Genomic DNA, 17,879 nt, shown 5'->3' with positions numbered 1-17,879 from the left:
TCATGTGCTCCAATCAATTTGGCATGTTGTTAGCACACCGGTCATAATTTTGTTTTAATGAAAACTCGACTTTTACATTTGCTCCTGGTGTTTTTCACCACTGTTATGGGAGAATGAGTGCTGTGCAACAGGTTTACAATGTCAAAGCAGTCAACACAAGGGAAACACTGTTTTTTATGGGACCAGTATAACAAGGATTTGGAGTGTGTTTATGCTGTGTTAATTGTTAAATACATATTCATTCACTGTGTTCATATATTGGTGTATATGTTATTTTTTTATCTAAAGTTTTAAAATGATTGATTTGCGGATTAAATTGTTATTATTATTATTATTATTGTTATTATTATTTTTCAATGGAGGTGAGATTCATTATCCCTCTTCTCTCTCTTGTGGTCTTCCAGGCTATTCTCAACGGCATTGACAGCATCAACAAAGTCCTTGAGCATTTCCGCCGGAAGGGCATCAACCAGCATGTCATCAATGGTTACCATGGCATCGTCATGAATAACTTTGAGTGTGAACCCGCCTTTTACACCTGTGTGGAGGTGACTGCTGGCACCAGGTGAGGGCTGCTTTTCACATTTCACTGCTTCCTCCTTGTGTTGTTCTCAACAGATGATGTATATAGACAGAATGCCTTTGTTTTTTTTCCATGGCCGTCTGCACCACTTTAAGACTTTCTGGATCGTGCGTTTTATACATTAACCTGCCTCACCAAAGATCACTTGTCACACCAGCCATTAGAGCCAAGCAGCACTTCCTTCCTCCCTCTTGTAAAAATTATGTTATATATAGTTTGTACATCAAATACTTCTAAAGATACACAGACAGTCGTTGGTTGTTTACAATGACTCAGCCTTGATTTAAAGTTAAAGTGACAATGTGGCAAACCATCATGCATCTCTACTTTTCTCTTTCTCCTTGTCGTTGCTCTGTCTGCCTACCTGCTCTAATGTTTTTCAGACTGTTCTATCACATTGTGGAGACTGACGAGGTCAGCACCAAAATACTAATGGAGTTCAACAAAATGAACCTGCCTGGAGAAGTCACATTCCTGCCTCTGAGCAAGCTGGACGTCAGGGACACCGCCTACCCAGAGACCAATGTAAGGAACATGCATACATTTCATCTGGTACCATGGGGTAGTCAGTTTGGACCCTGACAGCAAATGGCTAAAATAAACTCTTCCCTTTGAGACATGAGGCCACAGTGAGCTAATTAGATTTTCTCAGTTACACCAAACATATCTTCCACTGTTACACATTCTCCAACAGACAGTTTTTGTTTGATAAAAAGGTATCTGCCAGTGTTTTTATACCAACTTGTCTCTGCCCCATAAGGACGCTATCCCCATGATCAGCAAGCTGCGCTACAGCACCAACTTTGACAAGGCCTTCAAGCATGTGTTTGGGAAGACCCTGATTTGTCGCAGCATGGAAGTTTCCACCCAGCTGGCCAGAGCTTTTACCATGGACTGTATAACTCTGGAGGGTAAGCTGACCTGTGATACCCAGTATAATACATATATATCACTACCACAAGAACATAAAAGGAAGGGGGCGAGGAAGGGGGCGGCTGTCAGAAAAACAGTTGTGAGCCAGTGAGGTGGTAGGTTTACCACTACACAGCTTGGTACCAGTCTACCTCGGGATAATGTAACTTCACTTTGGGCCCTCAAGTACATTTTAAATCGACAGCATCAGCAATTTTGTAGCATTTTCCTGATGCATCCTTGTCAGAAAAAGTAGCTAATACCTCCATTTGTACAGCCACCGCTATTGTGTCTGACCTTTTCTCCAGACGACCCATGTGCACATACAGGCTGTGAAGTGAGTAAAAGCTGTATTATGTGAACTCTCCACAGTGTCTGAATTACACTCCCACTTCAACTGTTGAAGGTTGACGGTTGTCACTGCGCCCTACATCAGGATCTTTGATTTGCCTTTGTAAAACTGAACCTTGTACATCGTAGTTCAGTTTTTCATGTAGCATGAATTTGATTTTTAGGACACTTTGTCATTTTAACTCCTCCACTGTAGAAGCCTTTTATCTCTTGCTCAGTGCGTTGTGTTGTGATCTTCTAGGTGACCAGGTGAGCCACCGTGGAGCTCTGACAGGAGGCTACTACGATACCAGAAAGTCTCGTCTGGAGCTGCAGAAAGACATGAGGAAGGCTGAGGAGGAGCTGGGTGAGCTGGAGGCCAAGCTCAACGAGAACCTGCGCAGGAACATTGAACATATCCTTTAAATATATATCATCAAGATAATATTACATCGTCGATGCCAACAGGAAAATTCAAAATCCATTTGCTCTTCATTGGAAAGGCAGAACATGTAATTGAAATTATTTTTCAGCGTGGGATTTGTATTGTAATTTTAAAAAGTCTCTGCATGTCTAGACATTGTTCCAATGTTACTTAATCATTTGATGGTTGGATGTAAATTAGTAAGAGCTTACTCATCCTCTTTGTGCTGGCTGAGTTTGGGACTGCTTTACTAGTTTAAGTGAGTCATGAATGCATTTCTGTAAAAGCTTCACCAAGTGATCACTTCATCAGAAGGACAGATTTTTTTTTTTATCCCCGTTGAGATATATTGATTATAACAAAATGGTTGAGTCACTGATGATTACTAAACAGTTGTTATGTCAGTACAAATCCCATGAGATATACAGCAAGTCGTAGGAGGAGCGCATTGCATTAGTGGAGATGTTTCTACATTTGAAACACAAAAAGGTTGTCATCCCCTTTGAAATATTGTCAAGATATGAGCAGAAACTTGAAACAGTTAATCAGGAATCAGTTTGTCATCTTCTTGTTACTTAAGTGTCCAAGTATTCAGGATTGAATCGCCTTGTTAAATGATGAATATTAGTGGAACTAATTTTTCCAAATCAGTTTTGCTAATGACATGTTTGTCAGTTTTCATAAAATGATGCATATGCATACATATATTTTGAAGTCTGGGTAAAGCAAAACTAAATATGTGTCACTGTTGTTGGAAGCCAATCTGCAATGAGCGTTGTTGGAAAAAAACGTGAAACGCCTTTATTACTTGTTTTAACTGGTTGAAGTGGTCGGGTTTGTTTGTTTCGGAGAGGAAAACGTCTGGATCTTAAGTTATCAGACAAAAAGGTGAGCGCACATTAGTTTTTGGATGACGAGCTAAGCAGTGACATGCTAAACAGTGTTGGGGACACAGTGATTTGTAACATGAAACTGCTTTATTCAGGGTTTTTACGGTTTTATGTTTTAATTATCTGATGTGTTTGGTCTGGAGAAAAAGAGACCTCTGTGGATAATTTGGCTCCAGTTAAAACCTCCTGAACAATGAACCCTGGAGGAATTCTAAGCGACAGATGTTTCCGCTGGTTGCAGTCTGCAGTCCTCGCTGCTAGATGCTACTAAATCCCCCTAAATGTGATGCACTTCACTTTTAAAGGCTGCAGGCAGTACAAGGAAAGCTTTAGATTGCTGTTGTCTGGAGTACACTGAAATAAAACAGCAAGTGTGATAAACCATAGGCACTTGTAATATTGGCATTCTGCACTCATCCTCTGAGGATTGGAGTAGGAAACATCATAGTCATGCACAGTCAATATTTTGTCACAGTGCGTATTGGAAAAGAAAATATCGGTCTTGAAAAAAGTGACCTTCACACAGTCGTCCTTCTGTTGAAGTGTTTGAATTCATATGTCACCTTGCAGTGTATCGGAGCCTTTGTCCTATCAAGGAACTCTGTTGAAAGAAGTTAGAACACCCTTCAGTGCAGCAGTCACTCAATTACAGTGTGATGTCACATGGCTGAGCCTGTATTTTAAATGTGGATTACATCCATTTGGGTTATGTAGCTACTTGAGCCAGCAGGAGACTGACTCGGGCACAGTGAGAGGGTCAAAGAGGATTAGTGTATGTTAGGTCATATCAGCCAGAGCCATGACTCACTTCTGGACAGACTATAAAGGCAAAACAGGCGGATCAGAGAGGATTTGTGTTTGCATGTACAGTATGTTCATGGATATGGTCACTTCCGCTTAGGTATGATTATGTGTCTGTTTGCACACCTGTGTGATTGTGTAGCTTTTCACTGGTAGCCAGCACTGCGTATGCAGGTTAATATGTGCACCTGGTGATTACGTATATGTGTGAGTAGGCAGGGGAAACAGATGACTGAGCTGATGACATGGTGCTAGTCCTTCACTCCTGCAGCGATGAGTCAGAACAGATCAATTATTTAAAAGCCTCTCCACCTCTGCCCTGTCGATAAGCATGAGATGCACCTCACCCATCCCGTCTATTTTAAGTTGCTGTCTTCATTTTGCCACCAGCACCACACTGCAGTGGAAGTATTGAGGTCATGCAGTGAGTGCACTTGCTTTGTGACTGCTCATAACTGTTACAGCTCTAACTGACTTGGTTCGTTGAAATGCACCTGATTTATATATTTTATTCATAAGAATTGAAGTGGTCATCACTTTGGTTTCTTTTTCTTTTCTTAAAAAATAATTTAATTTAGGGCAGTTTGTGTTTTAATGCCAGCTGATCCCATTCAAGAAAATTATCAGAGGGCCTTTAAACCATCTTCTTTTTCCATCTGTGCCGTCAACAGGCAGGGCAGTCCTCTGACTTTCAGTGGCTCTTTTTAAATCAGCAGATTGATTAGCTTCTGTGTTTATTGAGTCCTGTGAAACCTCAAAGGCTCATTGGAGTGTTGTAGCCCTGGACGATTGATTAGCCTGTCTGTTGAATTAGATTAATGATGTGATGTGCAGCCCTCCTTAATCCTCTGCCTTGATATTAGTGATGACACAGTCTTTCCTTGGAAGGTCAATCAAGTTAAAGCTCTCTGAGTTGCACTGAAAAGCCTACAAGCCGTCCTGTGACCTTTTATTCTCTAATGCCACTACAAACAAAGGTCTCTTGTTTTTATTTAGTTCATTTGTGTGTGTTGCATTTTTGCCTTGCTCTATACTGAAAGGACAGGCGGCTGTTTGAGCAATGCAAGGCTTGCAAAAGGCAATGTATTGTGCACTCAAGTTAATATATTGATTTTATCATCATGATTGTCTGTGCTGTAATTTTATTACGTTGGTCTTTACTGTACACGATTTTATGGCATGTCTGTGAGGTTTGTTACTTTACCCCAGTTTTTCCTTTTCTGAGTCGAGGGTCTAAGGATGAAAAATGTCTTATCCTGCACAGGCTGTGAAATCCCTCAACGCAAAGTTGTGATATTCGGCTATATAAATGAAATTGACTTGACTTGACTCACAGAACTAGGCAGTGCTACAGAGGTAACGTGGACAGCTGTATCCTGTAGTCACTGGGTCATATCAAGTTGGAAAACCTATGCGAAGATAAAGTCTGACTAGTCAGCTCAGCTTTAAATTTCTTTGCTAAGTGATTACTGAGAGGAAATGAAGTTGCTTATCTGTAATAAACACTTGCTTGTACATCCTTAATCGCTGCCTCCACGCATTAACAATGAGATCGACCAGCTGATGAACCAGATGCAGCAGATCGAGACACAACAGAGGAAGTTTAAGGCATCCAGAGACAGTATTCTGTCAGAGATGAAGATGCTGAAGGAGAAGAGGCAGCAGTCAGAGAAGACATTCATGCCCAAGGTGATCATATATTGATGATGTTTGAATCTCATCATTTAAACTCCTATATAAGCCCAGAGATCAAGGTCACTGAGGCCTGAGGGAACAGAAAATGCTTCCTTGTTCTGCATGATCTGTGACTGGAGATCAGCCTGTTCCCAGCTCACAGTCTGTATTTTTCACTTCTTCCTCTTCAGCAACGCAGTCTCCAAAGTCTGGAGGCCAGCCTCCACGCCATGGAGTCCACCAGGGAATCACTGAAGGCCGAGCTCGGTACAGATCTGCTCTCTCAGCTCAGCCTGGAGGACCAGAGGCGTGTGGATGACCTCAACGATGAGATCCGTCAACTCCAGCAGGTCAGCAGGAGCATCATACAGAGACGGTTGATCTGCGTTTGTTGTTAAACATGGGATCTGTGGTGCAATTTTCACACCTTGAAATAACTAACAGTCACATGATTTCTGGATCCAGTATGGATTTGTCTTAGATTGAGAAAAATTAAGAAAATGTTTTGTAGCAAAGTGGTTGGGTGAAATAAGTTCCTGCTCACTGAAGTCCCTGCACCATTAGGATTAGTCTGTAGGACATGTCAGTGCTGTCACATGCTGCTCAAACATATCTGTATTTATTCGCATGTTTATTTCTTACAGAAATTAGCCACCATTTCCCACTTTTTTTTCAAATGTAAGACACTGGCCTTATTTTTATTTGTTCTCAATTAATTAGTCCATGCTGTCAATATTAAGGAGCAGTGCTTCTTCTCTATTTATGATTGACACAATCTACAATTGTCATAAATGTTCAATAGATTTTGCTACAAATGTTTTGCTTCAAAGATTTTTGACAGAGCTCATTGACGTTAAAAAATAGGTCCAGCTATCTCAGATTTTGGCAAAATGTTTTTGTCCACTTAGATTTGAAAACTTGAAAACATTTTGATTTTAGAATTTTATGACATCCAAATTTTTTGGAGCCACAATAAACGACAATGTTTAATTTTAATTCAGTCATAATGTGGGGCGTGGATTTTAAGGATCATTTGGATCAGAAACGTTTTAGAACCGATGAGCTGAAACAGTGGATGCATTCACATCCCTCCACCTGCCTCTGTGTAGTTCAGACAATACGCCTGTTACCTAAATTTTGTTGTTCTGCTGTTTCCCTTCCCTCTTCGCCTCCTGCTTTTGTATTCAAATGACCCGACTAAGGTGAGAGTAGCAGCATCTGTGTGTGGGTTGTTCTTGTGATCCAGTGTTGCGCCCTCTTTCTCTTTCACTGCCAGCTGCTCTCAGCTCTCAACTCAATGAACTCTCAGCCATTCCTGCTATCATTGCGCAACTACTCCGCCCCCGGAACATGGAGCCTTTCATGTTGGGCTCTGCGATGTTGGCGGTTGTCAAATTAAATTGCTTGCGACATAACCCTTTGTTAGGAGCTATTGTTAATATGCCATTTGACTGGACTGAAGTGAATGCACACACAGAGGCGTTTGTGTACCAATTTTGGGCAAAGACTGTAAGTATGAGGGTCCTTATATGTTGTTTACAGGTGACTAAAAGGTATTAACTAGAGACTTGATCCTACACAATTTGTAGCACTGCTTTAAGGCCAAATCTTATCCTGTGAGTGTCAACATGAGGTAACTGTTGTCATCTGCCCATGTCTACAAGGGTTCGCACTAGGGGTGAGTTTGTGTACAAAAATCTCTAAATGTTTAGAGTGGGTCATTTTTTTCATGTACACGGGTTTCACCGCTGGGTGGTGCTATTGCATTATACCAGTAAAGCCCCTGTTATCCGAATACCAACCGAACGGGCTATTTAACCAACGGTTACAGGCTGCCACTCCAAAATATCGCCATTCCGACGGTCTGCCATCCCGAATTCTGGTCCCTCAGTCCTGACAGTATGTTATGGCGAGCCTGTAGAAGCCGTGTTTCCCATGCATGTCAGCGATTTTCACTGGGGACACACGCAAGTAATTCAGGCTGACCTTTTTTTGAGCGAACTCCTCTGATAGTTTTATTAAAAAGCATGGCATATAGGTCCACAGTAACTTATTATTATTATTATTATTATTATTATTATTATTATTATTATTATTATTATTATTATTATTGGGTCTTATAAGAGTGGGCTACAATGAGTACCAGGCCATCAAATCAGAGCATCCGCGATGAGAGGACACGCAATTGTGTGCGCTTTTACGCACACGGGTCTAAGCGATCACGGATAGCCTATTTGATGTGGGAAAGATGTAGCCAGATGTATTACCTGTTTCTAAGCGGCACCGAAATACGTGGCTCATCCGTCCGTAACACGAGTCATGTGCGCCACTGACCCATGCATAAAAGCGCAAACAATTCCGTGTCCTCTCAACGCAGATGCTGTGATTTGATGGCCTGGTACTCATTGTAGCCCACTGGCGAATGACCCCCTTAACGAACGCCCCGTTTTAATAGAACGGAGCATGTAGGCTACTGACCTGTTGCCAAACCCGGTTTCACACCATTTCTTGTCATATTCGCAGTCTATCACAGTTAGTCAACAATTAGTATCACCCCCCCCCCCAAAAAAAACAACTTTTTTTTTTGTGTGTGTGTACTAATTTTTCATAACCGTTTCAACCGATCTCAAACATATGTACATGTTTACACGTCTATACGGGCTCACCCCTAGTTCGGCCTGTACACGTAGCAGGCGTGCTGACTTTGTATGCTCCATTTACAAAATATCTCTCATCTCTTGCACCAATATACTTTATTCCCCATCCCTGGTCCTATTCTTGTTGCGCACATACAGTTTCTCTTTTTGCATTTTCTTGTCGTTCAGCCAAAAACTACAACTTTAGGAGCTCTTGTTGCTATCATGAGGTTGCCATTTTCTTTCCTGATACACATGCTGTCTTTTCTTAGGGATTTTAATAGAGGTTGGCAACAATGTTGTAGTGCATTATCGCCACCAACTGGAGTTGAGTGTGGATTGGGAAATGTGCATCCCTAGCTCTCTGAGGGCATCAGTCTGTGCAGTCGATTTCTTCCAGCTGATACACAGAGCAAGAGAAAATTGTTTTAAGAACTTTTAGATATTGAGTTGGTGACATTGTAATAACATATTGTTTGTCTGCGCTTGGCAAAGAGTAACTGTTTGTATTTTGTGTGTTGATCCCTCTCTCCACCCACAGGACAACAGACAGTTGCTGAATGAGAGGATTAAACTGGAGGGCATAATGACCAGAGTGGAAACATATCTCAACGAGAACTTACGGAAGCGTCTTGACCAAGTGGAGCAGGTACACTGTCCCTTAAAACTCCCTACAAACATGCAATAAGTCTCATAGTATGGCTCTGCATACATTGTTTCCATAAAATGTTTATGTATACTGTTTTGTGTTTTTGTTATTCAATAAATTATACATACTTCCTTGCATAACCTAAAAGTTCAAGGGTTTTGTTAGCAGCTGTTAGATGATTCAATTATTGTAATGTGTTGAAATTGTCTGCTGTTATACATGGAGAGTTTTGGATTCAGTGCTTTCATTCATACAAGTCAGAAGAGAGGTGTTTGAATTTGCATGACCCTCTTTTTTTGATGTGGCCTAACTTGCACTGACACAGGAGCTAAATGAGCTGCGAGAGACCGAGGGAGGCACAGTGCTCACAGCCACAACATCCGAACTGGACGGCATCAACAAACGTGTCAAAGAGACTTTGGCACGATCGGAAGGTACGCATTGTACTTAAAACACAAAAGTGGGATGAGAAGCCTAAAGTTTAGAGAAACCAGCTTGTAACCATCAGCAGATAGTGAGAACTGCTGTGATGAGATCGACTCGCAGTATAGATCAGTAGGTGATTTGTTCAATTTTAATGCGGGATAAAAGACCACTCTTTATTAAAAGGTCTGTTTTCGCTCTTCTACTTTTCTCGCTTTAGACCATAGCATGTGAAATTACTTTTCTCTGACCCCCTTTTTCTCTGACTGTTGTGTCTTGTCTCGTCTCTTGTGTGTGTGTGTGTGTGTGTGTGTGTGTGTGTGTGTGTGTGTGTCTTTCTCACTCACTGACTTGAGTTGAAATGTTTATCAGAATGTAGAGATTTGATTGGCTGAGTAGGATCACGTGAGATGATAAACAATGCATTGACAATGTGAATGCAAGATATGATGCACTGCTTAAAATAGAAACGCTCTGTCAAAATTTAATAATAATTTAATGGTTATCTGTCTGGGTCCAGATAGGATGGCGTCTGGGGAGGGGGATATCCCCCTCGTCCCTCCTCAAATCACCTACTGTGGATAATGGGTTGTTCCACAGACAGCCTGGCCGTTGTATAAATGTTCTAGTGGCTCCATGACTCAGATGAGGTTGACAGAAGGCAGTTGTTACTGAATAGAATTAATTTGCATGGATTCATATTTAATCATTGTCACTAACTAATTAAAGACATATTCTCAGCATGACCCAATTCATAAGTAGACATTATATCCATTCCATTGTTCAAAACTCTTTACATGTCAATTTTCCGTTTATGATTCAGTAAGCAATCAGATTTTCTTCTTGTGTCTCTTAACAGAGTGGGAGAAATAGCCCCCACATTATTAGGTTGGTGATGATGAAGGCTGTAAAGCCAAATGAAGTAATTGTGGCTGCTAAATGAAGATAAAACTCATGAGTCCCAGCTGTTATCATTTTATTTATTTATTTTTTTCCAGTCTGCTTTTGAAAAAATACCACCCATACCACCCTCTCAAATGTCTTTCCCAGATCTGGATTCTTTGGTCGACAAGACAGAGTCAGAAATCAAGGACCACATGAAGAACATGGAGCGCTGGAAGAACATTGAGAAGGAGCAGAATGACGCCATCAACCACGACACCAAGGAGCTGGAGAAGATGACCAACAGGCAGGGCATGCTGCTCAAGAAGAAAGAAGAGTGCATGAAGAAAATCAGAGAGCTCGGCTCGCTGCCTCAGGAGGCCTTTGAGAAGTACCAGACCCTCACACTCAAACAGGTACACAAACACACCCACACACTGCTTAATGAGGATACATAATGGTTTGTGGCGTTTTAGTTTTTAATCAGGCAACATCAGCATCATTTAGAGGTGCACTGCTACAGTGTTATTACTAAATGTGGATTTGAATATCACATTGAATAATGCATTTTAATTGAGCTTTTGGGCCTCAGAGTGCAAACTACTGAGCCATGAAGGTGATGCCAATTGGTTGGAGTAAATTAAAGTTTTGATTTTTTGGTAATTTACAAAAGTCGTTATATCTAAATGTGCTCAAGAGAAATGTCAAATGTATAATTTCCATGATGTCTTATGTTTGAATATCACCAAGCCAAACATGACACATCATCAGACAGACAAAAATGTTTTACCAAAGTAAGCTAGCTAACATGCAGTCAAACAATATGGCTTGGTTTTTGAAACAAAAAAGTTATGTTGGAAACAACCCTGCACCTGGAAAAGCTCCAAAGCATGTGGTGAGGAAAGACCTTGTATACATTAACTTTGGGTTTATAATGGCAGGCAGTGACGATTGGCAGGTGTGTTGGATGTGGTTGAGATCCTGTCAAATGAGGCGCTAAAGCCATCGAAGCTCCAAAGACACTTCAACACAAAGCAGCCGGGATGTGTTGGGAAGCCAACGGAATAATTCCTAAAGAAAAAGGACAGACTATGCACAACATTAACAACTCAGCAAAACACCATCTTGAAAGCAAGCGATATGGTTGCTACTCGTGTAGGTTGCCACAAGAAACCATTTGCGATCACAGTGGAGCTAATCTTGCCTAGCGCTGTGAATGTTTGCTAAAGTTACATTAACAGAGGTCAGAATACACAACTCACAACGTGTATGGTGATAAAACCACAACACTCAAGAGTAGCTTCTAGTGTTTGGCTGATTTGCTGTCACAGACGGGCTTTTCTGTTTGTTGTGACAGTTTCTGACTGACATATCATGCAGCTCAGGATAGACAGTAGCATTAGCTGAAGGAGCGGCAGTAACAACACCACCAGCGGCTTTCTGAAAAGTTAGGGCCTGCGTCCACATAGCATCTTTTTCCTCAGCACTGGCATCTTCTTTTAATTGTTCCAGTGAAGACTGAGGGCATGTGGCCACCTAGAGAAAAGGCACAGTCCCCAGGATCTTATTTCAGAGCGCTCCACCTTTTTGGTGCAGCCACTTGGAGTGCTTCGACTTGAAAAACTTGTCAGAAAGCCACTGGTAATGTCACTGCGGCTTCTTTAGCTAGACTACCATCTACCCTCACAATAAAGGCAGAAAAGCCTATTTTTTGGGGGGGGGGGGGGGGGGGCAGATTGGCTGGCAGACCCTGGATGTTGCTAGTGAGTGTTGAGCTTTTATCACTGTTTGCTTTGTAAGCTTATTTTTGACTGTGTAGTCAGCTCACTGTTGCGTTAGCTACCTAGCCAATGTTGTGTAGAGATAGTGTTGTCATAGAAACATACCCATCAGGGCACGTCATTAAAAATAGCCCCAGGAGCTCTTTTTTATGAAGCACAGGGATGAAGCACTCCCCCGTGCCCTGCCAATGCTTTTCTACTAAAGAAAACGCTGTGGACACAAGCCCTTAAGAGATTTTCAACTAGAAGCGCTTGGAAGAGCCTCACAAAAAAGCTGGAGCACTCTGAAGAAAAGAGTGTGGCGCTTACTCTCAGGATAGCTACATGCAGCTGAATACAATCTCTCCTCACAGGGAACAATTGAATAAAGAGACCTTTGTGCAGAAGAAAATGCTATGTGGACATTGTAACCGATCAAATCCATAGTCCTTCTGTGCAAAAACACATTCAGCAGCTTGTCTAAATTTAATACAAGGCTTCAGCACTCTAGGATAGACTGATCAAGTGGATATTTTGAGTGTTTAGTACAGGTACCCACCAGGACAGTCTTTCCTTGCTAAGCTACAGTGAATGGACAGTAACACATTGGTAACTGAGCTTTTTCATTACACAGAGCCGTCAGAGTTATTTTCAGTTTAGAAGAACTTGTACAGCTTTGAGGCCTTGAAGGTGCTACAAGGGTAAATTATTAGGGTGCCAGACGTTTAGACAGCCAGTCCCAAACAGTTTGACTTCACAATGACACTAAAGACAAAACTACGGCAGCTCTAACAATAACCATGACCATCTACTGAAGGTCAGTTTTTCTGTGCATCCAATCCTACCACCTGAATCAAGCTTATGAGCATGTGCAGGCCCAGGTCTCCTAAGGAATAAGACCCGAGGCCATCACATCCCTCCCACTCACCAGTGACTCAGACACTAGTTAGTGCTCTGTCTCTGGTTTTTTCAGCCCGCTGCCTCTGGGAGCACAGACTGTGAGTTGAGTGGACTTGGCTGCATCTTTCATAAGTGTCTCAGTGTATACATTGTGTTTGTGTGTGTCTGTGTATCTGTGTATGTGTGTGTCATCTCCCCTCCTTGACAATGCTGAAAATAGCCTCACACTTTCTCACAAACACTCCACATAGTTAATCGCTCTCCACAGGATACTGCTCGGGGGCAAGATGGTGCCATTGATTGCAGAAGTGGATGAGAGGGCCAAGTAATAATGGCACTCGCCCGTGTTCCCTCGGTTATTAGTGATTCAGATGGATGAATTTATAGTTTGAGAGTTTGCAGAGTGCGTGTCACTGTTGATCAGACTAAGCTGGTTCTTAATCAGTTCATGTCATCTTCAGATATCATTAGACTCTGGCAACATACTTTTTGAGATGAATAATGGATGTGAGTTGATGTCCCTTTTTAAGTCAACAAGCAGTGTCAGTGCACCCCCTGATACTAGTGGGACACAGCTTACTCTTGGCAGATTTTTGCTTGTATATTTTGGTGTGAATGAAAACTCTCTATGATATTAAGTAATAAATGATGTAGAGCAACCCTTTTGAAACACTAAACAGTCTTAATAATATGGATGAGAATGGAATTATTCTGATTATTATACTTCTAAGCCACATTATAGACAAGGCTTTTGAAAAAAGCGCACATTGAGAAGTAATTTTAAAGATACTGACAGACTTGATTTGACCTGATTTACCCTGAAGTTACCAACTAATCTCTTTTTTCCACTCCAACAGTTGTTCCGAAAACTGGAGCAGTGCAACACAGAGCTGAAGAAGTACAGCCATGTCAACAAGAAAGCTCTGGACCAGTTTGTCAACTTCTCTGAGCAGAAGGAAAAGCTAATCAAGCGTCAGGATGAGTTGGACCGCGGCTACAAATCCATCATGGAGCTCATGAATGTTCTGGAGCTGCGCAAGTATGAGGCCATCCAGCTCACCTTCAAACAGGTACGCAGGCACATCAGACCCCATTCAAAGCATCCAGATGGGTGCATACATCCATGGACATTACATAGCTTGTGCAGACGTCTGTTATGTATCAGTCAGCTGGGTATTTGGCACAGTTTTTTGGACAATCTGGTAAATTATTTCACTTAATATTTATGCTCTTAGTTGTTCTTATAGACATGAACAATATTTTGCTTCGGACCCACATTAATATTCACTGTGTTCCTTTTCTTGCCGTGTTTTCTTTCCCTCAGGTGTCGAAGAACTTCAGTGAGGTTTTCCAGAAGCTGGTGCCAGGAGGCAAAGCTACATTGGTAATGAAGAAGGGTGATGCTGAAGGCAGCCAGTCTCAAGATGAGGGTGAGAGCGGGGCTGACAGTGAGAGGGGCTCTGGGTCACAGAGCAGCGTTCCTTCAGTGGACCAGTTTACTGGAGTTGGCATCAGGGTAAGAGTCTCCCCATTTGATTGAGAATCCTTTCTCTTTTTTAAAAACAGATGATGATGAATGTAACGTCTTACCCAAAATATTGTTTTTTAAATCACACAGTCAAAGGTGTTGAAATGACTGTATCTCTTTGCTTTAGTTTTTAAACTCACTATATTTAATACTGTATATATTATGCTTTTGTTGTAACAGTTGTAGCGTAATGTAAAATGGTAAGGAAATGCATAAAGTGAGGAAAAACTCTATGGTTCCTGAATTCTCATTATAAAATTCACACGTTCAAGCTGAGCTACAAAAGAGGACCAAGGTGGAGCTGGTCATGGGATGAGTAATACCCGATTCTCTTCACTCTGAATTTATCTGTTCATCATCAAAGCTGTCATAACAGCACAGAAGCATTCTGGTCATCTGTTCAATCATCTGTCCCAGAACAGAGAATCTAATAATAATAATGAAACCATGAATTGAAAATAACAGATTTCTCTGTGTGTTTCTGCCTTGAGTCTAAAACTTAACCTCCCCTATCCTGTGTAGGTGTCGTTCACAGGGAAGCAGGGTGAGATGAGAGAGATGCAGCAGCTCTCTGGAGGTCAGAAGTCTCTGGTGGCTCTGGCCCTGATTTTTGCCATCCAAAAGTGTGACCCTGCTCCTTTCTACCTGTTTGATGAGATCGACCAGGCCCTCGACGCTCAACACAGGAAGGCTGTCTCAGACATGATCGTAGAGCTGGCAGGCCACGCTCAGTTCATCACCACCACCTTCAGGCCTGAGCTGCTCGACTCCGCTGACAAGTTCTACGGTGTCAAATTCAGAAACAAGGTGAGTCTTCTGCCAAAGAGCAGGATTGGTCCACAAGAATCATTCAAGTTATATTCTGCCTTGAAGAGGTTTTCTCACGACACATTGTGGAGGGTCTCAACAGTGCAATGACATTCCTCAGAAATCAGATGCACTTGTTTTCTCATTTTGCAGATTGTGCTGATGTTTTAAGATTTACAGCTTTGGGAGATCCAGCTCAGTAGTGCATGTGCAGGCTGTAGCATCAGGGCTGTGTATGAACACTGGATTGTTTTTTCAGCGCACACAGTGTTTTAGAATAGAAGTAGAAGTAGAATCGCAAACTCCACCTTTAACCCAAACACAACTATGATGTGTTTCAAAACAGCTCAGCTCAGTAGTGTATGATGGTTGAGTCAGAGTGTGTAGTGGTGAAAACAAAAAAACAATTACAGTTTACTTGCAGCTTTCGTCATACAAAGCTTTGCTTGCAGTGACTGTAGAATTCAAAATGGCACCAGACTTGGAATTTAAAAAGAGCAGTTTATACTCCAGTCTCTGCCTGTGCATCATCATCCTTGCCGTCGTCATTCTAGAGTCTCAATGACAATGTGACATTTTAAAAAAAGTATGGATACACAACATAAATCAAGTTTTTTCCCAAGTTTTACACCGTTTGATTCTGAATTGTTATCACAGAAAGTTTGTGATTCCCTGTAATTTAAAGTTACCAGTAAATAGACCTTCCTCTTGTTGCTGTAACTAATTATTCTTTCAGTCCACTGTTTTCTGTTGAGTCCTTCACACTTTCCCTCTGTAGGCCAGGTTGTTTTTTTCTACTGAGCTGCTTTAGTGAAAAGAAAATATTTCCTTTTGAGTTTCTGTGGTTTCATAACATAAATGATCACTGCTTAGTCAGAGTGGCTGAAATGGAGGCATTGAATGGTCATTAAGTGTGTGTGTGTGTGTGTGTGTGTGTGTGTTTTAGGTGAGTCACATCGATGTGATCACAGCGGAGCAGGCCAAAGACTTTGTGGAGGATGACACCACCCATGGTTAATAGTCTTCAGTCCTTCATCATCCTCCTCGCGCCCTCCTCCTCCTCCGCCTCGACAGTGCACTGCGTAGCTTGAAGCCTTCCACAACAGGGCCCAAAGACAGAAATATCCCAGTCAGCCTTTTTTTAGTCCCTTTGTAAAAGATAAACAATGCAGCAAGTGTTACGCCTCTCAGACCATCTCCAAAGGTTGAAATTTGATTGGATGTGCTGTTTTGATAACACCCCGAGAACCCAAGCTCAAAATAACTTAGTGTTTACTTTTGACATCATTCCAGGCTGACAAAACTACAAATTTGAGAAGAATGTTTTTATGTTGAAACCTTCGTGCGAGGGACATTTGTTTTGTCGCATTTTCCTGCATTGCCGTGCCTCTCTATGTATCAGCCGCACTGGATCCGACAGCTAACACAAGTGTAGTTGTTTTACACTGAAATGAAAATATCCCCATTTTGTCTGACGAGGTCCTGAAGAGAGCACAACCTTTGTGTTACTGTGTTCAATTCTGGCAAATAGTTTTGAGTTTAGTTTTCTGTCATTTGAAATGCAAAGTGCCAGAGATGCTCAAGTTTCTGTAATGCATACCCTTTATACTCATGAAACAATGTTACTTGTATCTGTCATAACCAACCATATGGCGTAACTTGTTTAAAGGTTGTGGTTCCTTTTTATGGTCGTTTCTGTGTTGTGTAATTTCCTGTTTTTTAGGTAAATGAAATATATGAGTAGTTTAATTCCAAAACAGATATCAGCACAGCTCCCTGAATTTTAACAGTCAATATGTCATAAGCAGAAGTGATTCTTAACGTCTGTAGTAGTTGCGCTTTTCTGGAATGCAAACTTTTAATTTATCATTTCCTTACTGGATATATTCTTTGGGATTAAACTCCTCATATGTTGCATCTAGTTTAAAATCTACGTTTTGAATGTTTTGGTTCATTTTTATGTAACTAGAAAACCTACAAAAATAATAAAAGATTTAAATAATAAACTGTCAGTGTTGCGCCCCACTTAATATGACCACTAGGTGGTGCTGTGCCACTGAATCCTGACACTCAATGTCACTGTATGAAGAGAGAAAGGAGCTGTTTCATGTAAGGGGGAACTGTTGAGGAAATATGAGACATATTTAAGAGGATTTTACAGCATAATTATATGAAAATCAATTAAAACTTGTGTTTCTGGAAAGATAATATAGTTTTAAACTTGTAATTAGCAAATATGTTGTTGTTTTTTTACTATATTTATAAATGTACTTTAGCAGAAACATGTTCTGTATGAATCCACAGACAAGAAATTCACATATTGACCATGTCTGTATTTTTGTTTTCAGACTTTTACACCATGTGCATGTTGATGGAAATTTCATGGAATAACTAGGGAGGGAAAATTCAGTGTCGAAGTACAGTGGACACAAGGTCAACGACTATCTGCCGTCAAGGTCAGAATCTGGCGCCCTGTTTCACAGCCCATACGTCTGCGTCATATTTTGTTTGTGCTGTCAATGACCCCATCCAATCAGTGTGCCAGGGGAGATCCCACATGTCACACATACATGGCTCATTCTAGTGTAACATCACCTTGTGCTGGTGACAAATCTGAAAGGTTGTGACCTCTTGCGATGGATTCGTGGACTCCTGTTGTAATACCGCAGACCTCCGGAGC

At 41.4% G+C, this 17,879-nt stretch overlaps 1 protein-coding gene across 1 annotated transcript in view; it reads left to right on the top strand.

Annotated features, from left to right (window-relative positions):
* Positions 1–17,205, top strand: part of smc3 (structural maintenance of chromosomes 3) — a 28,743-nt gene extending 11,538 nt beyond the window's left edge. Inside the window, exons 16-28 of the mRNA XM_033624037.2 lie at positions 405–565; positions 967–1,108; positions 1,344–1,494; positions 2,088–2,240; positions 5,478–5,629; positions 5,806–5,964; positions 8,792–8,899; positions 9,225–9,333; positions 10,373–10,620; positions 13,722–13,934; positions 14,189–14,380; positions 14,915–15,199; positions 16,146–17,205. Coding sequence (XP_033479928.1) covers positions 405–565; positions 967–1,108; positions 1,344–1,494; positions 2,088–2,240; positions 5,478–5,629; positions 5,806–5,964; positions 8,792–8,899; positions 9,225–9,333; positions 10,373–10,620; positions 13,722–13,934; positions 14,189–14,380; positions 14,915–15,199; positions 16,146–16,217 — 2,145 coding nt within the window. The 3' untranslated portion in view covers positions 16,218–17,205. The remainder of the gene's footprint in view (positions 1–404; positions 566–966; positions 1,109–1,343; positions 1,495–2,087; positions 2,241–5,477; positions 5,630–5,805; positions 5,965–8,791; positions 8,900–9,224; positions 9,334–10,372; positions 10,621–13,721; positions 13,935–14,188; positions 14,381–14,914; positions 15,200–16,145) is intronic.
* The last annotated feature ends 674 nt before the right edge of the window (positions 17,206–17,879 follow it).

The sequence above is a fragment of the Epinephelus lanceolatus genome, chromosome 3 (genome assembly GCF_041903045.1).
Source record: "Epinephelus lanceolatus isolate andai-2023 chromosome 3, ASM4190304v1, whole genome shotgun sequence".
Classification (NCBI taxonomy): domain Eukaryota; kingdom Metazoa; phylum Chordata; class Actinopteri; order Perciformes; family Serranidae; genus Epinephelus; species Epinephelus lanceolatus.
This window is presented reverse-complemented; position numbering and strand designations above follow the sequence as displayed.